The 27,877-nt window shown below is 33.0% G+C and overlaps 4 protein-coding genes across 4 annotated transcripts; 1 reads left to right on the plus strand and 3 right to left on the minus strand.

The window, feature by feature from the left end:
- Positions 1-31: 31 nt before the first annotated feature.
- On the plus strand, positions 32-11,851 carry LOC131669003 (uncharacterized). Its single transcript, XM_058943533.1, has 17 exons — positions 32-179; positions 361-873; positions 1,115-3,927; positions 3,994-4,692; positions 4,810-5,378; positions 5,450-5,906; positions 5,979-6,441; positions 6,869-7,152; positions 7,225-7,591; positions 8,017-8,376; positions 8,452-8,842; positions 8,935-9,054; positions 9,139-9,311; positions 9,392-9,539; positions 9,623-9,829; positions 10,992-11,107; positions 11,736-11,851. The coding sequence occupies exons 2-17, from the start codon at positions 549-551 to the stop codon at positions 11,849-11,851; spliced, it is 7,608 nt and encodes a 2,535-aa protein (XP_058799516.1). The 5' UTR covers positions 32-179; positions 361-548.
- A 2,060-nt stretch (positions 11,852-13,911) lies between these two features.
- On the minus strand, positions 13,912-18,695 carry LOC131669005 (uncharacterized). The gene is made up of 13 exons (XM_058943535.1): positions 18,615-18,695; positions 17,451-17,663; positions 17,122-17,306; positions 16,961-17,034; positions 16,701-16,881; positions 16,342-16,433; positions 16,191-16,281; positions 15,934-16,108; positions 15,693-15,860; positions 15,321-15,628; positions 14,767-15,094; positions 14,479-14,580; positions 13,912-14,219 (listed from the first exon to the last, which is right to left on the minus strand). Exons 2-13 carry the CDS (start codon positions 17,563-17,565, stop codon positions 13,912-13,914), a joined length of 2,127 nt encoding a protein of 708 aa, XP_058799518.1. The 5' UTR covers positions 17,566-17,663; positions 18,615-18,695.
- A 433-nt stretch (positions 18,696-19,128) lies between these two features.
- On the minus strand, positions 19,129-22,532 carry LOC131669006 (protein crooked neck). The gene is made up of 10 exons (XM_058943536.1): positions 22,408-22,532; positions 22,023-22,112; positions 21,778-21,938; positions 21,197-21,695; positions 20,584-20,975; positions 20,396-20,507; positions 20,174-20,320; positions 19,910-20,104; positions 19,563-19,823; positions 19,129-19,480 (listed from the first exon to the last, which is right to left on the minus strand). Exons 1-10 carry the CDS (start codon positions 22,447-22,449, stop codon positions 19,349-19,351), a joined length of 2,031 nt encoding a protein of 676 aa, XP_058799519.1. The 5' UTR covers positions 22,450-22,532; the 3' UTR covers positions 19,129-19,348.
- Positions 22,533-23,672: 1,140 nt separating this feature from the next.
- On the minus strand, positions 23,673-27,836 carry LOC131669004 (uncharacterized). Its single transcript, XM_058943534.1, has 11 exons — positions 27,719-27,836; positions 27,161-27,255; positions 26,932-27,086; positions 26,728-26,858; positions 26,504-26,639; positions 26,036-26,435; positions 25,398-25,936; positions 24,943-25,315; positions 24,497-24,834; positions 24,195-24,423; positions 23,673-24,107 (listed from the first exon to the last, which is right to left on the minus strand). Exons 1-11 carry the CDS (start codon positions 27,798-27,800, stop codon positions 23,745-23,747), a joined length of 2,841 nt encoding a protein of 946 aa, XP_058799517.1. The 5' UTR covers positions 27,801-27,836; the 3' UTR covers positions 23,673-23,744.
- Positions 27,837-27,877: the final 41 nt, after the last annotated feature.

The raw sequence follows: 27,877 nt of genomic DNA on the forward strand, positions 1-27,877 counted from the left end.
TCTAATGCTCTCATCTCAAATAGTACATATAGGTCGAGCACTGGATTCATTTGGCGTCATTTTGTATTATTTGTTACTTTTTGTTTGAAAATAAATACGTACCTTTTGGGATGCTTTACTTGTAACAATATTTTACATGACGTAATATTGGAAGCACATCTATTGCATTTCATAAAGAAGTAAGTGAATCAGACAAATATATTCACAAGCTAAAAAGTACAAAAACAGACGAGTATTGGTTATGAAACAACCAAGACGTTTACAATTTACTAATTGAAGTTGAAATAAACAAACAGTAGATTGTTTTACAAATGGAAACATGGCGTGAAATTTGTTTCTTTCTAATTATCTCAATTTTAGATATAAACATGACTGTTGGACGCGATTTTCAACGATTTAATCGAGAATCATGAAATGGGTTTTTCTGGACTTCTGGCTCTGTAGAAAGAAAAATACGATTATTGCTCAGAATCTTAAGTAAATTGTGATAAGCTAAAAAAAAAAACAAATTTGAATTGTCCTGAGATACAGTAAAGGTTACAAGCAAAATGGATATCAGTGATATTGGTGGTTTGTCATCGGATGTAGCCAGTGAAGACACCCTTGAAAGTGAAATTGATGCTTTATCGAAGATAATTACTGATACTAAAGATGATATTCACAAAATGGACGATAATGATGATGTTTTCAAGTTAGATAATAACGAGATTTCTTTTGCTGATAGTTTGCAGGGACACTCCGCAAAAAGCAATAAATGTGAACTAATATCAGATGACAACATAGCTCTAAGTGATATTTTAGATGGTTCCAGAGAATTAGACAATTTTATTTCTACTTCTAATGTAGACAGTGACTTACAAGAAGTTTTAGGAGGTGTGTCTTATTATTATTATTATTATTATTATTATTATTATTATTATTATTATTATTATTATTATTATTGTTGTTGTTCTTGTTGCTGTTCTTGTTCTTGTACTTGTACTTGTTCTTGTTCTCAGTATTCTTGTTACAACTATACACTTTTTACTCATAAAACTTTTATACTTACAAAGTGATAACTGCACCAGTAATTAGAATTGAAAATTATAAACTTTTAATATTTTTTTCATTTCAGAAACTTTTGAAACCATTGAAGACTCAAATAGTAAAAATAACCAATTAGCCAATGAAACTACTGACCATAAAAATGAGGAAATTTATTTCCCAGCTCAACCATCATGTGTAAATAATGTTACATTATTAAATGAAAGTGACAATAGGCAAAAATCTCCAAGCCATTCACAAGATCAGCCTGTCTTAATACTGGAAGATGAAACCAATCACTCTACGACTAGAAGCGATATGCATCAGCAACTTATAGAAAAAAGTGAAAGCAATTCTGTTGTTAATGAAATGGATCCGACTGACTGCTTATCTGAATTTATGAAGAAAGATGACTCACAGAATGTTTTTAAAGAACAATTCGATGCTGTTGAAGAATCTGATCTTAATAGTCTAGTTACAAAAAGTACAGAGAACAAATCTATAGGTCAGACTAATTTTACTCAAGCACTTCATTTTCCATCTGAAAATTCTGACAATTCAGATGTTATCATCAATAGCAAAGATAACTTGGAAGAGGGGTCAGCAATGGATACAGAAGAACAATATATAAAAAATGAAATTGAAAATTCAAACATTCCAGCAATTGAAGTTATTAATTATGCCAAAGACACTAATATTCATAAAATGAATATTGAAATGTCTATTCTTCACCAAGAAAAAAATACAGAGAAAGATGAAAAAATATATAAATCTGAAGAAATACAAGATTTAAACCAAATAGAGATTACTCAAGTAAATAAAAGTTGTTCTACAAAGGATACTGCACAAGAAATTATTACTAGTGATACTAAAATCCAAGACTCCACTGAAAATTGTCAAATCATTGATGAACAACTTGATAAAGAGGAAAACATTGAAAATAAGGATTTTAAATCTCATCAAAAAGCAAATACTCTTGATAAAAATATACATGTAAAAGATATTAACGAAGATAAAAATGAAAATAGTGTAATATCTGAATGTAATAAGTTAGTCCATGGCAATGAATTCTCTAAAATTGATGAATTGAAAGAAGATAATTCAGCTTATCTAGAAAATGATAGTGTTTCAGAAACAAATTGCAACTTGGAAGATAAAAGTGAAAATATAAAAGACTCTAAAGATATTGATGCAATAAAAGATGTATACAAAAATAATGATGATCAAAATAGTGACAATACAAAAGTCGTTTTGGAAGGCCCTTCAAGTATAAATACAGAAATAAAAATACCAATAATTTCTGAAAAAATAGATACTAATGTTTCACAAAATAATATTGAAAAGGATGAACAACCAATCTTAAGTAAAAATGAACAGGAAACGGATTTTAAATTATCATTAGAGTCGTCAATAGAACTGCAAAATAACAGTTCGTTGATTACACAAGGTGAACCTAAAGATATTGTCATATTAAATTATCCTATATCTGACAGCATTGTCAATGCCGAATCAACAGAAACAAAAGAAAACTTAGATGAAAATAAAATTCCGAACGTAATTCAAGAAAATGTCAGTAGTATTGAACAAGATTTGGACTCTCAAGGATCTATATCCCATATACTGAATGAAGTAGAAAAAGACTTAGATTCAGGCTTGAATAATGTAATAGAAACAAAGGAAGCTGTTACTAAAAATATGAGTAATTTTGACAACTCAGAAGTATTGAATTCATCAAACCAAAATACGTCATCACTAGAAGAAAAATCTCAAGATTCATTATTAATCATTAATTCTATACCGGATCAAATTGACAACAAGAAATTAACATCTAATAGAAAGACACAGGATATAACATTTCAGGATTCGAGTCAGTTATCAGTCCCAATGCAGAGTGATAATTTTATAAACGATCTATACAACACTTGCATGCCAGATCATACAACTGAGTTTGGCAATACAGATATGGAAAGTATTAAAGAGAGCATTGATTTTGAAAATTCAATACCAGTATTAAAAACTGGAGATCAACAACTCTTGGAGACAGATGCATTGGAAGTGGAAAATATTGAAGAAAATAATGATTTAAAAACTGCACAATCTGTATTGGAAATTGAAAATCAACGACCTTTGGAATTAGATGCATTAGTAAATCCAGCATTGAAACTTAATGATCCAAATCTTTTGAAAAAAGATACAGTCGAAATTGAAAATACTGAAAGAAGTACTGAACTTGAAAATTCGAAATCATTAATGGAAATCAAAGAACGAATGGAAAATATTGAACAAAGTAGTGATTTAGAAAAATCAAAGTCAGATATGGAGATTGAAAATCAAGTTATTGAAATGGATACATTAAAGATAACAAATATAGAAGAAAATAATGTTTTAGAAGATCCAAAATCAGCATTAGAAATTAAAGATCAACAACTTTTGACAAGAGATGAATCAGAGAGTACTGCAGAGTTCATACTTGAGGAAACTGAAAAAGTTATTGATGAATCATCAGTTGAAATTTCAGAGTTGGAGTCTGCAGTCAAATTTCTTCAGGAGTCAGAGCAAACCCATGGTTCACAAGTGGAGTCAACTAATGAAGAAAATTCAAGTATATTCGTTTCTGTGGAAGAAAGTGAATGTGGCAATGCTTCCGAGCTAATATCAGATTTATCAGAGGCATCACTCGATCCAATAGCAATATCAGAAGCTGAAATTATATCTGAAGCTGCTAAATTAGAAAACGAACGGAAAGAAAAGCTTGAACTAGAAAAGCTTGAGTTGGAAAAACTTAAAAGTGCAAGTCAAGAAACAGGCGAATTCAAAGATGTTGATGAAAATTTATTAACTAATGTTGAATCTATTGAAAAATCAAACGAATCGTCAGAAACGACTGCAGAAGATATCTTACAGGTAATGCTTGTAACGAAACTTTTATTATCTTAAACTTTGATGATAATTATTTTAATCTTTTTCTAGATTTCGATCAACACAAGGCTAACATCAGAATTCTTACCAAAAACCGGAGTATTAGATGAGCGATACAAGGAGCCCCCAAAAATTGAAATCCCAGAAACATCAAAGCTCGTTGAGTTGCCGAACACCGCTCTATTGATACAAAAGCAGCGACTAGATTCACCTGATAGGCAAACGACAAGTGGAGAGCCAAAAATCAGTGATACACCAACAAAAAAAGATAATAGCGATAAGCAGCAGCCGGAATGCGAGAATGTAGGTTCCCCGAGAATCATTTTGAAAATCGCTAAATCAGCTATAACTGAGTGCTCAGAGCCGCGTTCGCCTAAAAGCCCCAAAGTTCGCTCGTCTGACTCACCGAATCCCGAGGACAGCCTATCCAGTCAGAAACTTGGCAAGATCAAATTGAAACTATCAAAGGGTGGACATCCATCGATTATACCAAGCGGTGATAGTCATCAAGAGGAGACTTGGCACGCTGATTGTACTTCTTCCTCGCTCTCCCCGATGGGTATGAAGATCAAAATCACCAAGTCAGCTGAGTCTTCTGAAGAATCGCAAAAGTTGGAAGAGGTGAATGAGAAACTCGTCCATAAAGTTGATGATTCAAAAAAACCAGAGGCTCCGATTGGTATGAAAATCAAACTATCCAAGACTGGCGATGCATCGATTGTTCAACAAGACAACAAAGAGACTACACAGGTAAGGTACCTTATTCATTTTTATGTATTATTCAAAAATTATATCAAATGCATTTATTTCATTGAATTTATGCTAAGCCGTTAAAAAAGTATTATTCATTTACCTTCGGTTTTCCAGGAAACGACAATGGGTAAAAAGCAAGATTCTCCTTCGCTTGGTATGAAAATTAAGTTGTCCAAAACCGGTGATGCGTCTATCATTCAACAAGACAAATCGGAATACAGCGAAGATGATAGTTCGAGACGTACCGAATCACCAATCGGTATGAAAATAAAACTATCTAAGTCTGGAGATGCCTCGGTAATATCTAGTGATCCACCTGAGTCTGCTAAAGAAAACATCGACGAGCCAATAAAACGTACAGACTCGCCAATAGGAGTAAAGATTAAGTTAGCTAAAAACAAAGGAGGCAGTGCGTCTATCATATCGACGGAGACTGTCGAAGAACTTGGAGACAGTTCAATCGCCAAAGCTGGTTTAGGCATGAAAATAAAGCTATCCAAGAGCGGTGATGCTTCTGTTGTACACACCATTAAAGAAGACATTCATGAATCAATGGAACAACATATTGGTATGAAAATTAAACTTTCAAAAACTGGCGATCCATCAATTATCCCATCGGTATTCTCAAGAGAATATGAAGATATTACTCAAAAATCTAAACACTCGAAACATAAAGATCATGGGTAAGTCTCTTTATTATGCTTTTCCTTTTGACTATCTTTTTCTTAGTCATTTGATTTTTTTATTTTTATAGAATTGCCAGTCAAAGATCCAAAGATGATTCTCATCTAGAAATGAAGATCAAACTCTCCAAGACTGGGCATCCAACTATTATAACACCCACTGATATAAATCCTCTGAAAACATCAACTATTCCAATCGCTAAGTCACAAGCAGATCATACAGATATAATATCATTCAAGCAAAGCCATTCGGATGTAACCATTGAGCCCATCAAAAGTCAGCTAGTTAATAATGCAATGGTAGATTTACACGGCAAGCGAAAAGAAATTACTATAGCTCCGGTTGAATCAAAAAAAACAAAGGTTGATACAACTACAAAACAAATGCTACCTGATATTACTATTCAGCCCATTTCAACGAAGAAAGAGGTCCATCAACAATCGCAAAAATTAGTTTTAGAATCAAACACTGGCAGTATCAGCCGACAACAGATGAGCGTTATCAATCAAGAAATAAGTATTACTCAAGTTAGTCGAATTTATAATAGTAATGTATAAATTTGTTTGGTAACTTTTGTTCATAAAATAAAAAATTTTCAGGTCCGTTCTATACGAGGTGGTCATTCAGTGATGAGCGAGCACCGTAAGAATACTCTTAACGTGCCAACCGAACATTCGGCACCGTCATCCGCCGACTGTGAGATAATCGAGGCACGGCCAGAACTAATAATCGTCAATGAAAACTCGAATTCCAGCCAGGACGTGATGATCATCGAAGAAGTGCCACCTGTGAAGACTCCGAAAAAGCGTGGTCGACCTAGGCGCAATGCACTTCCAGCTGTTTCCACTTTTCCAGGCATGGATCCATCAAGAGATCCATTAAGTTTGGATCAATCAGGAATGCGCGTGCAGATTCCATCACAGTTACAAGTACAGGCAACGATGCTGCAGCAGGTACCACCGCAACATATTATTCCTCCGACTGGAGATGGCTCTGAAAGACCAAGAAGAACTTGCAGAAACCAAAAGAGCTATGCGCCTCCAAAGAGAGGCAGGGGACGAGGTAAACTTACTTTTCTTTGTTTTTATTTTTATATTTATACACGTTATTAACTTTTTATGTCAATTACATGCAATGAAATAGTAGTTTTTATTATTACGTTATACTTTAGTTTTTATTAGTAACTCGTGATGATGTACATCTTCAACAATTTGTATAAACGTTTCTATTAGTTTTCATTACTAATACCTGTAAGCCGTTGAAACGAAAAAACAACAAGTGTCTATAATTGCTTATAAAGTGTTACTAAGATACCGAATAAATGTCAACAAACGACTGGCATCTGCTAAAAAATCAAAGAAATATTCCATTAAATTAACATTTTATGATTCAAAATGTTCAAAACGATATATATTACAATTCTGTCGTCAAGCAAAGATTCTGTCATTACAGGTTATTTGGTAATATCAATTTTAATATTTATATACAGGCCGTGGAAAACGGAAAAATGAAGCAATAGACATTCCTGCAAAAAAGCCACGCGTAGAACAAGAATTCATTGGGATAGAACACAATGCCAAACCTGTAATAACATTAGAGAAATTACCGGTGGATACCAATAGCAGCATGAAAAATTCGCCAGAGCTATTCAGAGCGTTGAATCAACCAATACTCAATCAAATTGCTCAGCAACCTCGCGAAGTCGAGATAATCCCCATGACTGAGTCGGCAAAAGCTTCGTCGGAATGTGAAGTCATGAAAATGTCCGATCGAGTGAGTTTACGCATCAAAGTTTTTAAATACAAGCTTACCAAATGCTTAAAATTACGTGAATCGATTTTACAGAGCACATCAGCAGTACAGGAAGGTGGTATGGAAGTGATTAAAATACCATCTCGTCGTCAAGTGACAAGCATGCATCTGTCCAGTGATTCCCACATGGTACAAGCACCGATACTCGATGACAAGGGTGCTGTGATCATAAAAGTTACAAGAGATGAGCAGGGAAAGCAATCCGATGCCGTAGATAATGGCAAAGAAGCAATTCAGTCCACACAAAATTGGCTCGCGCCATCAATCAAGAAGGTAACAGGGGATGCACTCAGCAGAAACGAAACAATTTCTTCGCTAACTGTCATCGATGAGGAGACTCGAATGAGTGCCGAATCAAGTTCGAGGTCGCAAACTCCTGCGCGTAACATGTCGGCACCAGGTATTATCCGTTTTTATCTATATCCGATTATAATATTTTCATAAAAATATGTAGATTTGAATTTTGTTGTGCACAAATATCGGTATAAAAGTAACGTCTACTTACACCGGCGTCAACAAATTTCTATCAAAAGAAAATAAATTGAAGCGCGCGTTCAAGTTGTCATAAAGTAGGGAGAAAAGTCACTAGTGTGCGACACAAACAGCAGAGCAGCGCATAAAATTAGTAAACCCCAACGGTTTGGTGTATAGCGCAGGTTCGTTCGTCCTAAAAATATCTCATATTTTTAAAGCGATGCGTGTCTATCTCGGGTTAGAGCGTGTAAATAGATCGCGCTGCAACTGAAATAAGCAAGCGAGCAAGTGTAGTGCAGAGAGCAAGGGGAACGTCATGTTTGTAATAAAAAACGATGCCCGTAGGTGTAGTGGATACGCTGGTAAACGAGGAGTCGCAGAACAGCGTGTTGAGCACTGCGACAACCGAGAGCGAGAAGGTGAAACAACCGAAAAATCGGCGCATGGAAATCAGCTTCGATCCCGACGAGGGCCCATTCACTGTCGACAAAATCGCCGAATATGAGTGGCCATCGTCCGACAAAATTAACGAGCTCAAGCCTGTCGGTAGCCGTGGCGAGACTTTCATGATTCAAGAACAAATCTCTCAGTATCTCGGCGTCAAAAGCTTCAAACGCAAGTATCCTGATCTCAAGAGGCGCATGGTTGACATGGAGGAAAGGAACTTTCTCAGGGAAAACGCTCTCGTGAGCGAGTCCATGTGTGATATGGGTTGGTTACCTTTTTATTATCATCATTAAACATTTAAAAAAGACAAGTATCATGACTTACCTTGAGTGCTTACAGGTCTGACGGCGGTTTCAAGCTCAGAGGTGCTTGACATAATGTGTAGCGATTTCCCAGAACAGTACGAAGAGTACCGCAAACATATGCGAGAAAAAGCAGCTAAGGAGCATTCAAAGAAACAAAAGGAGCTGTCGGCAGCAGCCAATGCCGAGCGCAACAGAATCGATCTCGCTGAAATGGCCATGCAGTCAGCCATCTCTTGGAATTCTGGTTTCAATAAAGCGCGCCAAGAGTCGCGCAGATGTAGCCTTGACCTGCAGACTTTCACAATACACATGCCCAGGCGTCCGCCCAAATACGATCCGTTTAGACGAGGAAGTAACTACCCCTGCGCACTTATCACCGGCCAGTACACCGACTATTTCAGAGAGTATAAACCTGCCGAACTTCGGTGCGTTTCCTCATTTTCCAAAAGATGTTTATTTCATTTTAGATAGTAACGTTCTAATGAACCTCTTCATTGTTATCAATATTCTTTTTTAGATATTATCCATTGAACACTGTAGTTTATGGACCTACAAGACCAAACGAGAGAAAGTTCGACAGTCAGTCCGAGGGCTCTCAAAGTGATAGCGACAGCGATTCATCGTCGGACGACTCAAGGTGAATTCACAACTTTTGTGGTTTTCATGCTGGAATGCGTATAAAATTTGAAAGTATTGTATTTTTTTTCTTTCGTCAATATAGCTCAACGTCTAGTGAAGGCACTCAGGATACCGAAGGTTCCCAATCGACGATGGACGAAGTAGATATGGAGCTAACTCTTGATCCATCTATTAAATGTAAAATGTGCTCAAATCATCTAAATAAAAACAATCGACCCGAAACCCTTATAGTGTGCGGCACTTGTAACGGAAATGGTAAGCTTGTTTACGTATTTTTTTTTTTTTTTTATAATATATTCTGTAAAAACTTATCATTGTATATGTTTCTGTTATAGTTCATCCTTCGTGTATTGAATTGACACTGGATATGGTGCCCCACATTAGAGCCTACGCGTGGCAATGCACAGATTGCAAAACATGCGCTCAATGTCACGATCCTGCCGATGAAGATAAAATGCTCTTCTGTGATATGTGTGATAGAGGGTAATCTTAACTTTTTCCGTCAGTATATGTAGGACTAGAACATCTACCTATAGATATGGATCTTTATCGAAATTTTATACTAGGTATCATATTTACTGCGTGGGCCTGAGGAGAGTGCCACAGGGCCGGTGGCATTGCCAAGAATGCGCTGTATGCGCAAACTGCGGATCCAAAGAACCCGGAGGTGCTAATTCAGACAGAAATAGCGTGGCACAATGGCAGCACGAGTTCAAAAAAGGTGACAAAAACACAAGAGTATATGTCTCCACATTCTGCGTTCCTTGTTCAAAGTAAGTATTTTTTGTAATCCTACGTTATTCATCTTTTTTGTCACTCACTAGATGTTGGGATTTCATAGTAATCGAATTAGCAATTCCATGTAGTCTTTCAAACTTCCAATTTTGTAATTAAGTTGTTCATTCCTAACAATAAAAATCTTATTTCTTGTGTTGTTTATGTTAATATAATAATAATTTAATGTCATATAAATGAAAAATATGAGAGATTTCCATGTTTATATGTAGATGGAAATCTACCTACCTTGATTCTAGTTACTATTGAGTCCTATTTCTTAGTATTTAGAATGATACTATTGGATAGGATAATTTTGTTGGTAATATTTGTTGATAAAGTCATGATCTGATAAAAATAACCACTTAATTATTTTTCTTCAGAAATCCACCAAAATAACATTTTAAAAAAGTGTTTAGAAATCGTAGCTCATTTATATTGAATATTTGATTTTGTGTATTTTGCGATGATGATTTTTTCTGCTTACTTTTAATAATTTTACTCTAAATTAAAGCTGAATAAAATACGGTTTCTCCTCAAATAACAACCTAAATCTACTTCATATTCACATGATGCTATTTTATTTATCTATCTTCATCACCTTTATTCCAAACTGCTTAAAGCTTTTATCTATTTCAACATTCAAACCATATTGATTTCCATGGGATTAAATTATTTTTTTATGATTTCATTGGCACAAAGTAGTCTTATTTAACGCACCTTGTGCATAGATTGCTGAATTTTCAAACATGTATTTAATAGAATTTTTAAATGATTCAATAAGTTCATTTAACCATTCAATATTTCATAGTATGTATTCACCTCAAAAGTTTCTTTATTTTATTTAACTCAAGTTCAGTGTAATTGCAATTAGTTTTTAATATTTATATAATTATCACATCTTTGATTAAATCGTTAACTTTCAGATATAAGCTTTCCGCGAAGAAAATAATTACTCGAAAATTGTTGCAGTACCGCAGCACTCTGAATAATTTAATTCTTATACTTCTGAGAATATTTGTTTGCAATTATATCCTTCATATTTATTCCTGATTCTCTTTGATTTAGCTATTTGAAAAGAGAATGTTTCGTTAACAAAAAAAGATCAATATGGTGTGTTATCGTCTCACTAACCCATTAACTCATTTTCACCGTAACAAGGCTCTGGCGAAAAGGTCGCTATTGTCCGCACTGCAGCCGCTGTCATAATGCTACACGACTCGACCAGGAGCCAAATCTTGTGCATTGCGGAGCATGTGACAAATATCTGCACTTGGGTAACGCATTATTTTCATTCACAACCTGATCTCCAATCAATCTGTTAACCTTTTTTCACACTGGTTACTGCAAAGTATATTTTTTAGCTTGATGCATTATTTAATTTACATTTATGAATATGAAAACACTTTGATTAAATAATAACTTTTTTCATTTTGAAAATGTTGATTTTTTCCACATAATAATATAAGGATATAAGAAAAATTATAGGAAAAATACCTTGCAGTATCACATATCTGTAAAATCATAGATCACCTTCACCTGCACTCAACTATCATATCATCATGAACTTAAATACAAAATTTTTACTAAATTTTTAGTACTAATTGAAACTGTTTCATGTGTTTAAAAACCTGAAAAAAATATAATGATCGTAAGTTGTTCGTCAAAGTTACAAAAAGTGTTTTTAATTTTTCCAAAAGAAATGTAGATATACACTCCGTATCCAAACTAAGAACATAAAACTATTACAAAAGTAATTGAAAAATTTTAAAATATCCTATGTATGATTAATTATTTGTGAGCATGCAAAGGGTATTATAAATAAGTAGTTTAGTAAATGAAGATATAATTGATCGAGATTTGAAGTAAATTTTATTTAATAACAAACTGTCATTATCGTTTCAGAATGCGTGGAAACCAAGGGAATGACAATTGACAGGAGAAATTATCTGTGTGAGTTTTGCTCTCCTAATCGACAACATCTCGTAAAACCATTGACGTCAAAAACTTTTAAAACGTAGTCGCATTGGATATTTTACTTTTAAAAGATAAAAAACTAATAATTATGTGTGAGTTTTTACGTTGATTCTTGTACTTTGAGAGAGGGATAATCACAGAGTGATGTACATTTTTTCACAATATGATAGAGGAATTCCTCATGAAAATAACGATGGTATATCAGTGACAAGTATTTTTTTTTTCGCGAATGACCCTGTGGTATCTGTTATTCAACGACGAACACGATTTTGAACTTTTCATTAAATTACATTTATATATGTTTTTAGTTTTTATTGTAAAGAAAATCATTTAAAAGAAATAAATAATCATACTCACGGATTGAAGATATGTATTCAAAAATAAGCAGTATGCTATCATTTTTTTCATTTTATATTAAGTGGATGAACAAGTGTACATTTTAGGCATTTTTTATTAAGGAACTTTGAGATGTTTCAATAAATAACAATAATGAAAATCTATGATACTTGAATTCATTTTCATTCCACAACTGTAGATTGATTTCATATGTGTAATAATTATGCAACCAAATCAATTTTTTCGCGCAGCATGCAACAAAGTATAAATAATAAAATATTTCATTTTGTTAAAAAATATATTCTATTATCTTTATTTTTTGCTTTGATATCATTTCCAAGTATTTCGGTTTTCTTTTTTAGATTTAGATAAAATTATTTATTTAAACCCTATACATATTTATAGTACTCTTGTTAACAATTGTATCACACGAACAGAACCTTTCTGCTTATACAATTGTATACACCCTTTATGGTCGACTTTTTGTTATTTCTTTGACAATCACTCTTGCGATATAGATATCTTTATAAGATTTTCAAATACACTTAACTCGACTTCATCGTGCGCCAACAAGAACAAATTTATCTCTGAGGTATTTAAGCGATTTCATTTGATGTCCGTAACACATTTAAGAGCATTTTCAACTTATTTTCATTATGTACATGGTAAAGAATGAATAGCAAATTTCTCAAAAAAGTTTGTCCAGTATTTCTGTTGGTCTTTCTCTTCCTCTCACTCTCTCAATTATTTTCTTTCACACACGTACTCTTTACAACAACTTACAATTCCACAAAACCACACAATAATGAATTAAAAAAAATCATTGTTTTATTTCTTTCAAACAAAACAGTCGGAGACGCTTTCTTTTTTGTAATAACAAGGTCACTTTTTATTATACATCAGAGTGATGTACTTTAAAATTGTCTCGCTCTCAAGGAAAATGATATAAAGTCAATGTGACATTGATTATAATTCGTTGCTCACGAGCATTAAAAGTACGTGGCGAGTCATCATAAAAGTTCGTACGTTATTAAAATTATTATTTTTCTTTGTGTTTTTTTATATAAATTAGGTAAAGAACACGCAATGAACATTCCTCGCGAGTCGCAGCCGGACACATAAACGATAAAAAAAGTATCGAGCAGAAATGAGTGGCATGTATAACGTTTAAGATATTTTACCTGCCTTTTATGAAGGTTGAATGTCAACTTTCGTGTTGTACAAGTTTATATAGATAAGCAGATCACATTTTTCAGAGCACTTACCACTTACGGGACGGTCTCATGAGGATTGCACACGACCCGTTGACTAGGCAAAAACGTGAAAGAGATATATCTACATATATCGTCGATAAATATCGATCGTAATGTCACCGAACCGTACAGGTAGCCTCACCCACAAACGTAACTTAAAATAGGTAATGATTTTAATATTATTCTAAACTATCATTCAAGTTAATAAAAAGTAAGGCTTGTTCAACTAATTTCAACAACAAACAGAGGTCTTTTCTAAAAAGGTAATCTATATCACATGTACAAAAAACAACAACTTTTTTTGGCGGGTTTCTAATAATCATCACGGTGCACGCACCAACGTATAGTATTGAGTATTGTTCATTTTTTATAGGCCCAGAATGCGTGAAAGTAACTTGCGACTGCCTGTATGGCTTGGTAAGCACGCGACTTATCGATGTTTCCTCCGATAATTGACAAATATCATGAAGAATCGCGGCGCGTGCTTAAAACAGATATACAACGTAGTCTGCTGTCTATTCGTGTCTGATGCCGCAGACTGAGAGGAAGGTGCTAAAGTTGTGCAAGTGCCGCGTGGGTATGATAGTCGTGACAAGATTGCGACCGACCATTTGTTGGAGCGCTTGCTGAATTAAATTCAGATCCGGTAAACTGCCTACCCTGTAGAAGATCCTCAGATTGCACGGCGGATTTTCCACCTGCGAGCCCTTGGTCAATTTGCACACGAAGTATTCGAACGCCTCTACGAGCTCAGCCAACGTCAGCTCGACCGACGAGATGCTGCTCGTCTCAGATGTCAAGTTACCCGTTGAATTGGACGAGCCTGCAAATTATTCATTCAACGTCTCAGTCTTGCATGAATCGGTACTCGTAATTGTACCAGATAATTATGCTATTGTATCGTTAGAAAATAGATAATATTATGTAACTGCCGGGGTCTAATTTTAACGATGAACGTCGAGGCATTCTTGGTTGACTAATTACATCACAATAAACAATATCAAGTCGAAAAAATCTGTCGCAATAGCATAACTCTCTTAACAACCTTAATGAGATAGAGTGATGATAAAGGGAAGACATACTGGTAGACAGGTAGCACACTATTGCCGAGACATTGTTTTCATAGTTCCATCTCCGCCGGATGGCGACCTTGAAGTTGCCGACACACTTGCCTGTTTCCTCATCTACACGTGAAAAGGGACAAAAAAAGTCAAATAAAGGTAAACAAAAGGAAATAGGCATCGCTTGCTTAATAAAAATACGAATGGAATGCGCGCAGAAACGTGCTTCTAGGCGGCGACAATCTAATAAAAGCATACGTGCGATTTGGACGAGGTTGCGTACGACATCTAACAATAGCCTTAACTTACATTCGAATCTATTGTTGTCGCGATGTGCCCAGACACACCACTCGACCTGGGCACCGCGTGGGAGGTTCGACACCACCACATAGTCGACGATGGCGTTGTTCGTGCGTTTTTCCCACTCCTTACGCGCAGCGGGGATGTAGCTTGGGTGGGTCAGGAAGCAGATGCCTTGAACGATGTGCCTCAGCTCAGTGTTTGAGTCCATTGCCTTGACGATACGATTCACGTGTCTTAGCGTTAAACGGCACTGACGCTTTATGTCCGAATCCAAGATCGACATAGTACCTGGTACCAAAGGGATTTGACCGGCCACTGAAATTATATCGCCTACCTATTCCAAAATAACTTGATTTTATTATGTTTATTCCTGAACTTTAATTCTCATATCTTCATATAGTAAGCAAATATTCAAGCGAGAACGTATCTCGAGAAACCTGTTTTGATACCCATAGCGAATGCGAAAAACGTTTGTACAATGTAGAATCAGAATCATATGTGTCTATATATTTATCAACTCAGTTAATCAATAAACGCATATAAGCCGTTTATTTACTTACTCGAATAGCTTGTGAATAAGGTCCGATATTGGCAGGCGCCCAATTACTTATACTTTGAACATGCATCGTATGTCGTTTATGAACAACTTTATCACTTGTCTCATCTTCTTCGACTTTTTTATACGCAAGTGCATCCAAAACTACGTGAAAATTAATAGGAATCTCTGTACACACCCTCACTGGAGGATTAACTTTTGCAAGCTTCGATACATAAACTTCGTTTATTTCCGCGTAACTCGATAAATCTTTTAAAAACATCGTCACAGCAACAAGATCTGTTATTTCTAAATTTTCTTTTTCGACTAGATCTGTAATTTCAACACAAATATTAGTTTAGTACTTTACAACATCAATATTATTTCAGTTACTTACCTGTTAAACTATCTAACGCTTCCGACATTGCAAGCTTAGCATCAGGATTTTTCCCAACAATGCTACCAAACCAGTACCAGCCAGTTTGATTTTTATTAGTACTTGGAACATCAGGGTACTCTTTAGTTTCGCATATTATTTCTGTAAGACTTGACGGACTAAGTTGACCTGGAAATTTGTGGTGTTATATTTATGCAAAAGCTTATGATAATGTGACTCTGCTTTCTTAATAATTTCTTACATGTGTTTGACGTTTGTGAGTCTTTGTTATCCTTCTCCTGTTCATCATTGTCATCTTCAGATAAATTACAACCATCTTGTAAATCTGGTCCAACTATTTCAGAAATGTAATCAAATGGAGTTTTCACCGCCACATTATTCAGTCTTTCTTGTAGTGACATATTTTCTATACCACTCTAAAACATTTTAACGACAAAAATAAGAATTTACGTTTATGATGCGATAGTTATTTTCGGCTGATTTAAAAATTAATCATACATTTTTACTTTGTAAGTGCATCTTCTTGAAATTCAGGTACCCAACTGGTGCAATATCGTCATTTGAGTGCACCACACTTTCATATTCGTCTCTGGAAAAGGATCATTTTTTATGTACAATAATTATATCAATAAATTTTTAAGTAACTTACATTACAATACTTTTAATGTACAAAGGACAATCCAAAGTAAACGTTTCATATTCTCCTCCTTCTCCACATACATTTAGACCATATTTTTCTTTCTGCAGAATAAAAAGCTTATTAGTCATTTTAATTTTAATAATTCATTCTTCAACTTTTTTGTATAGTCTGCATAGTCAACTTGAATGCTTATTTTTACAACAGTTTATTGTAATACCTCTGAGTATTCTCACATCTAAAGCTTTTAAAATAACCTGTTGCTCTAGGTTCTATCATTAAAGTCTCAAATTTGGAGCTTATCCAAAACTCATGTAAGACAACAAGTAGAATTTTCAAAGCTTTCATCAGTCATTAAGACATTTACTTACCATTTTGGCGAGATGTGATTGCATTTCAGAGATAGATTTTCCTAAATGTCTTGCTTCTAAACCTAATGATGCAACTTTTATGATAACAGCATTAACAGAACATTCTACCATTTCCTTTAATAGTTCTTCTTGATCTCGCCTCCATAAATATGACAATGATAATAAACCTAAACGACTACACCTAAAATTAAGTCTTATTTGAAATAAAACTTTTATACTTTATTTTACAATTAGAATTATGTTTGATAAAATGTTCTTACACATTTTCTACTCTTATCCGTTGATAATCACTGAAAATAGCACCAGAAGCCACTGCCTGAATATCCTCTCTGTCCTATAAATGAAAAATTCTTTTAATTTACTTGAGTTGTCCTCAATTTATGTTATATACTAATTAATGACATGTTTATAATCAATTAACCTTGACTTTTTTTAATAATCTGTATAAATCTTCGACTTCGTCATCTGCAGTAGGCAAGTAATGCTTTGCTTGCATTTTTGATCTTCCGAAAGTTGGCTCTCGATACAAAGGTAAACCCATTGCTTCTCCAATAAACTGTATTCCCTGATGACCAACTGTTTGGAACATGTATGAGTCCAACTCATCTAAAAAATATTTGCTTTCATAGTGTATTTATATTAGCTCAATAAATAATATAAGTTTACATCAGTAGGTATTAAATAACACTTTATAAATTTAATTTAATGCTGTCTCAAGATATAAGAATTAATTTATTTTGGAAAGTTTACCTTTCCCAACAGGATATAAATTTGCCAGTGCTACTATTTCATGTCCTGCAGCAACACACTGCATCATATTGAAGGAAGAATCCTTTCCACCACTAATTAATGCGACAACCTTCATTATGACCAATGAATATCCTTTTTTACTTCTCTCACAAGTTTTAAAAATGTCTTGGTCTGACAAATCCAGATGGTAAAAATTTATCTTCACGCACTCATCTATTATATAAGAATAGGAAAACAAAATTTAATTAAAATTTAATATTTATGTTTGCATTTCTGTCACATAGTTTTTGAGCTTTTTCACACTTTGATATACTCTAAGGTTATCATTGACAAACTATAAAATTTATAAACTTAATAATCCTATAAGAAAAACAAAATATCCTTCTATAATAATATTTTTTATTGGCAGTTATATAAGCTACAGGACACAAATAAAAACTGTTATTGCAGATTGAAGCATATAGTGAATGTAGTCACCAATGCTACTTGTAACAATAATTTAATGAGTTTTTCAAAAAAGTATGATTTATATATTGTTCAAAGAAATCTATAAAGCAAATAATAATTAAGGTGTAAAAGCCAACCAAATATACTTTTATGAAGCTCTTAAAAGGCCATGGGTTAAAGTAAACAATGGAAAGGTACATGGTACACATATGTGGTTATTGAGCAAAAACATCTAAACAAATATTTTATTTAAATGAGCATAAAATGACGTATATTACGGAAAACTTGTATACTTATAGTGATGTTATAAATAGAAAAAGATATTCAATTAGCATGGTAATTGTACATTATGTTAGTAAATGAAAAGAGCACGCAATTTACAAAAAAAAAATTTCTGTGTAACCTTTCGATAAGATATGACGGTGCGAGACTTAGCACAAAGTGAATGAAATAGAAAGAAATAAAAACGTTTGGAGATTATGTAGAAGCAAAATAAACGAAGTAAAAAAAATAAGAGGTAGGGAGAGAGGAAGAACGACAGAGCTGAGGCAAGAACGAAATGGTAGAGTGAGCAAATTTATTGGTTATTTTGAGAGACAAACATCACAGCGGACAGAACTGGCAAAGATGAGTGGACAGCGGTATGTGTAAAAAACAGAACAATCAATAGATTGACTCTCGCGGAACGTGATTATTGACAATAAACCAGATATTTACATTGATTTTGTTGAATTGAAGAATATCCCCTGGTTACGCGGCTGTGGCTGCCGATGGCAAAGTCCACTGGCACTTGGCACACTCGCGGCGGCGGCGCGCAAAACGACGTCGACGACCGCGCGCGCGACTTGTCGTAAGCAGATCACTTATCGAAGGCCACCCCTTCAATTGCGCACTCGTTTACACCTCATACGCTTCATAATTCCACGCATTAATGTATAAACAAACGATCACGATCTACCGATTATGATGAAATGCTCTATATTTATGCTCTGTTTTATAAGATCCCGGTCGCTATATATACATATATATATATATATATATAATTATTTTTATAAAGACGTTTCTGCGCGAGTTGTTACGTAGTAATTAACTAAAATTCAAATCCATGCGCGGGCATCATGAACCTATAGTATAGTGTCGGAAACGAGGTATTGTGGTTTGAATATACGTTTAATTTTAAAAAAATGGATTTTTTTAGCGATTGTTACTTAAAAGTTCTGCATTATCATACGATTAAACAAATTGTGTCTTTAAAAAATTAATGAAGTTTCAAACTAAATAAAATTATTTTTTTATGTCACTTAAATTTCTAATCAAAAAATATGTACAAGTCTAATTTACAAATCTTATTCAAGCAGATATCATTTAAAATTTTCAAGATGTTTTTCAAGCCATCTTGAACGTGGATTAATTTTTTTAGCTAGATCTATTATGATCTATTACTACTCTTGTTATTCTCCTCCACTTTGAGTCTCTTGTTCTTTCTTCCAAGCTAGAGCAGCAGCCAAAATCTTAAGGTTTGGACGCTTCTGTTCATCTTCTGGGAATATATACTCAAACACTTCTTCCCATCCATCATCAGTCTGAAAATAAACAATAAAATCTTAATATCCACAAAGTGGTTAATATTTGAAGTACGATAAAATTAAAAGCTAGGTCACTTACCCCATCTTCTGCCATGACTCTCCTTCTTTGTTTAACCCTTCGCGGTATTTTAGCTGCAATCTTAGCGCGATTGTCATCGTCTCCATATTCGTTTTCAAAAGTTCGCCAAGCTTCCAACAATAAAGCTCGACTGTCGGTATCTCCGCACGATTTCAGTGAATCATTTCCTCTCTCGTATATTCTTCTAGCCAAGTCTACACTATTAAGACCCTCTTCTGCGACAGTGTTATTCATTTCAAATCTAGCATACGCTATCCAGACCTAAAAACAATATTTAAAATATTTAAAAAGTAACAAAAAATATTTGTAATAGTAGTGTATTTTGTAATACTATTTTGATACTCTACCTTAACGTGTAACGTTCTTTCAAGTAAACGTTCGTACAATTGCCGTGCTCTCTCAGGTTCTTCTTGTAATATTTCAAAGTCAATATAAGCCTTCCAGATTACTTCTGGCATATCAAGTCTTGGTTGATTTACTGCTAATTCATACAATGCTCTAGCTCTGTCTATGTCTCCTAAATAAACTTCCAATTCTGCAAACTATAAATTAAAATATTGTTTAAGGTATACTTATCGATTGTATACTTTTGAACATTTTCAATTCCTCACTTTCATCCAGGTTGTACAGTTTTCCGGACCGAATGTAAGAAACTTTTCATATAATTTTCTACACCTATCAAATTCACAAAGTTGTAGTTCCAGTTCTATGTAACCGCGATACAGTTTATCTCTTGCACAAATCCCTAATGCCATACCCTATAAAGTATAATAAATTTATTTAAAAATTTTTTGATTTTCTTAGCAATAAATTTAATTTCATTATATATTTACCAGTGTTTTTCTAGCAGTACATAGATTCTTCTGTCTGATTTCAAATTGGGCATAATACAACCATATTTTGGAAAAAGTGAAAACTTTATGAGGTATCAATTCTAAACACATTCTAGAAAATTAAGAACATTGTAATTAAATTGTAGGAGTTTAAATTATATAAAATTGTATAACTTTCTAATACACACTTGTATACTTGACGACATTTTTCTATATCTCTTGCCTCCAATTCTTCAAATAATGCATAGTAAATCCAAAGATAAATATATCTTCTCCAATACTCTTTTTCTTTTGTTGGAGGTACATTGGCTATAGCTCTTTCGTAAATTTCTCTTGTTACATTGACATTCCCTTCAGACTCTACTAATTTAAGATAATCAAACCATGCATCATAATTGGATGGATTTTCATTTATTTCTTCCTCATATTGATATTTTCTTTTACTAACTATTACATCCTCTATACCAGATTTATCACCGTATTTTTTTTCGTGCACTGTGTAAGCTTTATATATTTCAATAGCTTTTTCTTTAGGAATATGATCCAAAGCATATTTATAAATAACTCTAGCTCTATCATGCTAAAATAATTTTTTTGATAAATAAATAGATACTACAAAAATAAAAAATAATAGTACATTACGATACAAGTGCAGGAAAGTAGATTCTTGTCTCGTGTGGCGTTTACGCCCGAGCGAAGCGAGGGTGGAAAGATACACGAGACGAGAAACTCTTTGCCGAACATGTGCCGTACCGTATTTTTTGATACGACGGAGTGTCAAAAAGTATATATACTACTAACCTCACGCTGTCCCTCTTCAAACTTTGCAAATGCAATAATTAATTTATCGCTGATTTCTTCATCCCCAAAAAATGTCACTGCTCTTTCATATACGTTGCGTGAACTGTTAATAAAGCCATGATTCTCTTCAAATTTAGCATATTTTATCCAATGCATAACCTCGGGATGAACTATTACAAAGCGCTCATATATTTTCCTAGCTCTATCTAGTTCCTTATATCTAAGTTCAAAGTTGATGTATGTTTGCCATGCCTGCTCATGCGGCTCCCATTCCATCCATCTTTCAAACACTTGTCTTGCCCCTGCTATATTTTCTAACATTTCTTCCATGTAAGTATATTTGTACCAAAACTGATTGACTCTAGGTAGGATGGTAACAGCTCTGTCCCATAAATTTCTGGCGTGATTGACTTGTCGATTCCTCATTTCCATTTCTGTATATTTCAGCCATAATACTATATTTCTATGATCTACATCCAAAGCTCTTTCATAAATTGACCTGTAAGTCAATATTGCAATTAAGTAATTTGTAACAAAGAATAAATCATAAAAAAACAGTCATTGTATAATCCATATTGTACCTAGCTCTTTCAATTTGCTTTTGACTTTCCTCCCAACGAGCATATTTTATCCAGTTTGCAATAGACATTCGGTTCTTTCTAATGGCATCTTCAAAAGTTTTTCTTTTACGATGTTGGTAATCTGCTAACTCATGTGGATCTGAGATCTTTTGCTTAGGAGGCTACAACATCAAAAAATACATGAATAAATAAAATTTCTATCAAGGAAATATTCACAATAGTAGTGTAAATTTAGATTTACTTACAGGTGGCAAAATTTCTAAATCACGTTCTTTAGCTTCACGCAAAAGTTGTTCCGCAGTAATTTGTATCTCAGCAGGTGCTTTGTTTTTGACCTTTAAGTATAAAAAAATACACATGTAAAATAATGTAATGAAGCAACATATAATTTTATTTTACTCATACTTCCTTAAATTGTTTAACTAAATTTTAATGATAAATATGAATATGCATTAAGATTGTTAGTTAAAAGACGAAGAAAATAACTATCACACAATGAAAAAAACACCATTCGCTAAATTTATCCATAAAATATCAGTGTTTACAAAATTTAAAGGTTAAGTATACTATGTTTACAATCGCCAACACTAATGAATCATAAAGACATAATTCTAATTATAAATACTATACCTTTGCCACTTTAGGCATTTTTTGTGGCTTTTCTTTTTCCATTTTGGATTTCACAAATGTATTTTAGTCGGTTTATAAATTAATGTGATATGTTAACGACACATATGTATATTCGACGATTCGACTGACCGAGCAACCACTAGTGATGGGCGATTTTAATCGATGTTTAATAATCGTCCGACCATTTTCGTACATAATCGATTATCGAGACGATTATTTGAACTACCGATTAATCGTAGCTCGATTCATTTTTACTCGTAATCGAAATCGAAGTAAAATTGTGCGTGCGCGATAAAAATTATTTTGAATTTTTTAGTTACGGAAGATCCACCCCGGTGACATTGAAAAATTAAAGACATTCCATCAATTGGCAGAAATTTTCGTATAATTATGAATAATTATTTCATTTCTAAGTAAAATAGAAAATATTGAATGTAAAATGTATTTAGGCTTTACTATAGGCGTGAGTGTATGAGTAGTTGCCCTAATACAGTCGTTCATTATGAATATATTAATAAGACTGAACGTCATTTGTTTTCTTCTTTATCGCGCGTGCTACACGTGAAACGCAAAAAGTTTTTAATGTGAGGCCCTCGCCACATATGCGCATATGCGCGCGTACGAGGGCGTACAAACGCGTACAAATCGCTAAAAATTTTGATAGTGCCAACAACAGAAAGTTACTACTATTCCTCGCATGCCCCAAACGAACACACTTACTCCCGGAACAAACGTATCATAACCTTCAATAATATAGCGTTATGATACGTTTGTTCCGGGAGTAAGTGTGTTCGTTTGGGGCATGCGAGGAATAGTAGTAACTTTCTGTTGTTGGCACTATCAAAATTTTTAGCGATTTGTACGCGTTTGTTCGCCCTTGTACGCGCGCGTATGCGCATATGTGCCTCAAATTCAATGGATATAAATAATATAACTGATTCTAAAACAATTTTAAAGTGAAAACTATGAAAAATCAATACTACATATCAAACGCTCCGCCGATCGCTAGTAATTATAATCATTAAATGTAAAACACTATAAAAAACATAGGGTTTATGTCTCCTTATATTATAATCTAGGTGAAAGACTAACTACAATATTGTAGATTATCTTCTTAAACTTTGACAAACATCATCAAATACATATTACCAATACTCTTTTATAAATTCAAATTTATTATATAATTTAGTATTCATATAATAAATGCTATTTATTTTTTAAGATGCAAATCAAATAAAAAGATACAATCTTATTTGTCTTAAAATATAAAAATAAGTCTTTATTTCTTTCCAAGAAACTACAGAATTATAAAAAACAGAAAAACCTATCACATCAATCTAAGGTTCAGGCACAAATCTGTGTAAAGCACTTGTTAAAATAAGTAAGGAACTCTGTAGTCCTTGTGGTAAATGCCTTTGGAGCCATGTACCTTTATATTGTTCAATAAGAGCTAACATTTTGTTGGCTATATCAGTTCTAAAAGTGGGTGGTAAATTACTCACACCTAAATTTATAACAGCTAATCCCATATTGCTATTAGGATTAATACCAAGCCCAATAAGAGTTTTACCAATTTTACATGCAGTTAACATTAGATCGGCTGTTAATTGTAATTCTTGTATTTCCATTGGAGCAAATTTTGATGTTGGATTTGCCTCAAATAAAGTGTGAACTACTCGTTTTATTTGTTTCGTTGCTTTCTAAAATAAATAAGCGAAAAAAATCAATTTCATTTGACAAAATGTAAAAGCATTAAAAAAATAATTTTAATGAAAATTATAATTTACCAAAAATAAATCAGTATAAAGATACTCCAAATTAACATTATCTGGATCTGTTAATAATCTATACAAAGTTGAACCTTGATTATCAGGTATTTGCTGAAGATCATTACCACTTTGATTTTTACTTAAAGTTAAAACTTCTGTATCAACTCTACCCAGTTCAAGAATTGCACTGCCAATTTTATATTCCATATCACAAAAAACATGCACATCAAGTATTGTAGTGAGTGACCTATAGATTATAAAAGTTAGATTAAAGAATAGTAATAGTAATAGTTAGAAGTTAATGAATATTAATTTAATACCTTTTATTACTTCTACCTGTTGATTCATGAACATCATAGAAGTTGAAAGATGGTTCAATATCAATTTCAGTATGTGGATTCCAAGATAATCCAGCAGCTATAAGATATCCAACCCAGGCAAAGATATGTGATGTTAAATGATGGCTACCTGACCAATGAGCTACTATAATACCAATAGAATCCTGCTCTTGGGCAGTTTTTATTGCTTTTTTGGTATTTGCATAAGTTGAAGCAGGACATCCTGCTAAACTATTATAACTTGCTGTTCCTGAGCTTGGCAAAATATTTGCACCTGCTACTCTAAAAGCTTCAGTCCATTCAGAAAACTCATAGTCTGCCTGTAAATGTAAATACATAACAATGTAAACGACATAGTATCTTTTGTGAAGAAATGAAGAAAATATTTATTTATATAAATGTTTAGTTTATTGGATACTATTTTTCACCTGGAATCCATATTCAACAAGTATCACATTATTTGGAATACTGTGAAATTCACCTCTAGAGTGTAATCCATTAGAACACAGCATTACTGTAGTATTATTAGTTAAGTTTAAAATATGCCAAAGTTGTTGAAGATTTGAGAATGGCTCAAATACATCGGACATATCTGTTCCAGTGGTTTCATCCACAGACAGAGAATGATCGAGATTACTTGGTTGAACCAATAAGCTAGCCAGTCGTGGACCAATGTGTACATAATTCAAATTTGGAAATGTTGATAAAAGTTCTTGGAACAATGGCCACATTTGTGATAGATGATGTAAGCTCACATTTGAATCAACATCTAATGCTGGCACCAGTTGCAAATGCCTATCTCTGAATTGGTAACAATAGTCGCTCTTATCAAATAAGTTCATTTATTGAAACATTGTTAATAGTAATATAATTGATAATTTACCTGCAGTACCTATCAAGAGTTACCATTTCTGACCTGGAGTAACATAGTTGCCAGTCACAACTGGGTGTTAGTCGAGAGTAAAGATGTATATAAGATAGTTTTAAAAAAGACCAGATATCTATCACACTTAATAAATAATCCAATGTAGGCACTCGGCCTCTTAAAGAAATGTCTAAAAGAATACCTCTATGACTAAATCTTGGTTCATCTTTAATTAATACTGATTCAATTTCAAAAACTTCTGATTGGTTTGAATAATTTTTACTCAATCGTAAAATTTGTATAAACGTGCATATTGCATAATGTAACCCAGATAAACTTCCAGCAGCTACTTTGATTACATTTTGAGATATATGCAATTGATATCCTTCAGATACGTTAAAAAGACTTGGATTAACAATACATTCAATACGTTTTTCACACGAAATTTTCCCAGAGCCTGGTTGCACTTCACCAATTTTTACTTCACATCCTAATTCTAACAAATAAGTTCTGCTGATTTCCCACACATCTAAAATTTTATGTATTGACTCACTACTCTAAAATTCAAGAAATACAAATGTTAATTACTTTAGAGTAAAATTGTTAAAATATTATATAACCTATTATAAAATATATTTTTCTTCATTTAAACTAACTTGAATAATGGAAATTAAAAGTTCTTTGTCAACTATAAATGGAGATGAAATATGTTTAAGCTCAATAATGCACTTTGGTTCTGGCCAAATTAATTCATAAATTCCAGTAGATCCAATAATGGGCTGAATTTTGAGTGGACTTTCACTTCCTGATTCCTTGGAATCTCCTCTAGATATAGAAATGTCATAATGTTCATTAATAGACTTTATAGAAACTGAGGAAAGCATTTGATGTGCATTAGCTGTAATATTTTCTTGTGAAAAATTCGAGTTTTCTATAGAGTCTACAGTGCTGTATTTCCTTTCTTTCAATGGCATGCTCCCTAAATATTTCTCCATTAAGCATTGCAATAAACTATTATTTTGAGAAAGGTCATGAGGAGTCTTTCCGGCAAATTTGCTGAAATGAAACGTCATATTAAAAACTGAACATTTACAGCTAATCAAAATATATAATATTTGAAATACCCCTTTTTGGTTTGAATGAGAAGATTTGCACCATAATTTAAAAGTACTTGACAGATATCCAAATCATTGCGATTTACAGCTTCATGCAATGGTGTTGTACCAGAACAGTTTTCTGCATTAACATGAGCTCCTTTTTCTAAAAAAAAATTTCATTGTTATTATTATACAGTTGTAACAAGAATTATCAAAGAAAGAAAGGCAAGTCACCATTTCTGATGGTATACCTAATAAAAATTGCACTATTTCTTTGTTACCATAACAAGCAGCCCAATGTAAGGGTGTGTTTTTACTTATTTCTGAATCATAAGAATTGACATTTATGCCAACAGATAATAATTGTTGTACTCTTGAAATCCTAAATAATATTTATTATTTATAACAGGTAGTCATTATAAGTCTTAATCTAAAAATAAATATTTTTATCTTACTCAGATGCTGCTGTTGCCCTTAGTAATTCTTCAATAAATATTTGTCTCACTTTATCATTAATGGCTACATCTAATGCACTGCGGCCTTCAATATTTGTTATAGTTGGATCAGCTCCACAATTCAATAGAGTTCTGACTAAATCAACTTGATTGTGCTATTGAAATATAATAATTTATCAATGTTTCCTTTCAGGCTAGATATGTAAAGATGTCTATATTTAAAACTTACTACAGCTGCATATAAAAGTGGTGTTCCTTCTTCAAATAGCAATCCATTTAAAATCTTTTCTTTTGAATTTGCATCAACAATTTCATTATCATTACCTAAAATTGTAACAATAAATGTAAAAACATACAATTAAATAAATTATATTCACTGAATTTAGATTTCTCAAGCTTAACTGTACATCAAAATACAATGATTAATAGCTTTATATATGATTCAATATATTTAAATAAACTGGACATAATGTAATACATCTAAAAAATAAAATGAGTAAACCAAAAGTCAGATTTATATAATCGAACAAAGTATTTTAATTTTGGTTTGGAATATCATTTTGACGTAACCATAAATTTTAATGCTTAAAATTATATTTCTTTTTTATTATTATAGAAACATTAAAATGTCATTAAAATGACAATTTAAAAAAAATGCTTCTAAATTTTTCTTATATAAATCTATATGTGATTCTACGATTTTGTAAACATTTCAAAAACTATAATCCAAAATATAAGAAATTATTGCTAATTAAAGTTAAAATATATGTCGCAATTCAAAACTCACATGCATCTAAAATAGATCTAACAATGTCAGTACGCCCATGTTCAATTGCCTTTCGAAAATTTTCAGAAATTTTTTCTTCCATATTTTTTAAAATACATAAAAATAGAGCAATCGTTTCTCGTTTGGCAGAACACTTGCCCTTTCTACTGCATTTTCTGT

Source organism: Phymastichus coffea, unplaced genomic scaffold (genome assembly GCF_024137745.1).
Source record: "Phymastichus coffea isolate CEN01 unplaced genomic scaffold, Cenicafe_Pcof_1.1 PCOF00085, whole genome shotgun sequence".
Classification (NCBI taxonomy): Eukaryota; Metazoa; Arthropoda; class Insecta; order Hymenoptera; family Eulophidae; genus Phymastichus; species Phymastichus coffea.

Bases quoted from the DNA above. Each gene is read 5' to 3' on its own strand.
- LOC131669006 (XM_058943536.1), bottom strand. From the start codon at position 22,449: ATGGAAAAAGAAAAGCCACAAAAAATGCCTAAAGTGGCAAAG. The intron at 20,976-21,196 runs GTTAGTAGTATA...AAATTATTTTAG, and splicing joins TTGAAGAGGGACAGCGTGAG to CATGATAGAGCTAGAGTTAT. The intron at 20,508-20,583 runs GTGTGTATTAGA...TTAATTTTCTAG, and splicing joins AAATGTCGTCAAGTATACAA to AATGTGTTTAGAATTGATAC.
- LOC131669005 (XM_058943535.1), bottom strand. From the start codon at position 17,565: ATGAAGGTTGTCGCATTAATTAGTGGTGGAAAGGATTCTTCCTTCAAT. The intron at 16,109-16,190 runs GTATGATTAATT...AAAATGTTTTAG, and splicing joins TGCACTTACAAAGTAAAAAT to AGTGGTATAGAAAATATGTC. The intron at 14,581-14,766 runs GTAAGTTAAGGC...TTTCACGTGTAG, and splicing joins CGACAACAATAGATTCGAAT to ATGAGGAAACAGGCAAGTGT.
- LOC131669003 (XM_058943533.1), top strand. From the start codon at position 549: ATGGATATCAGTGATATTGGTGGTTTGTCATCGGATGTAGCCAGTGAA. The intron at 8,377-8,451 runs GTTGGTTACCTT...GAGTGCTTACAG, and splicing joins CGAGTCCATGTGTGATATGG to GTCTGACGGCGGTTTCAAGC. The intron at 9,540-9,622 runs GTAATCTTAACT...ATTTTATACTAG, and splicing joins TGTGATATGTGTGATAGAGG to GTATCATATTTACTGCGTGG.
- LOC131669004 (XM_058943534.1), bottom strand. From the start codon at position 27,800: ATGGAAGAAAAAATTTCTGAAAATTTTCGAAAGGCAATTGAACATGGG. The intron at 26,859-26,931 runs GTAAGATAAAAA...AATATTATTTAG, and splicing joins AGGGCAACAGCAGCATCTGA to GATTTCAAGAGTACAACAAT. The intron at 25,937-26,035 runs GTTAGTTTAAAT...CTTGAATTTTAG, and splicing joins TTTTAATTTCCATTATTCAA to AGTAGTGAGTCAATACATAA.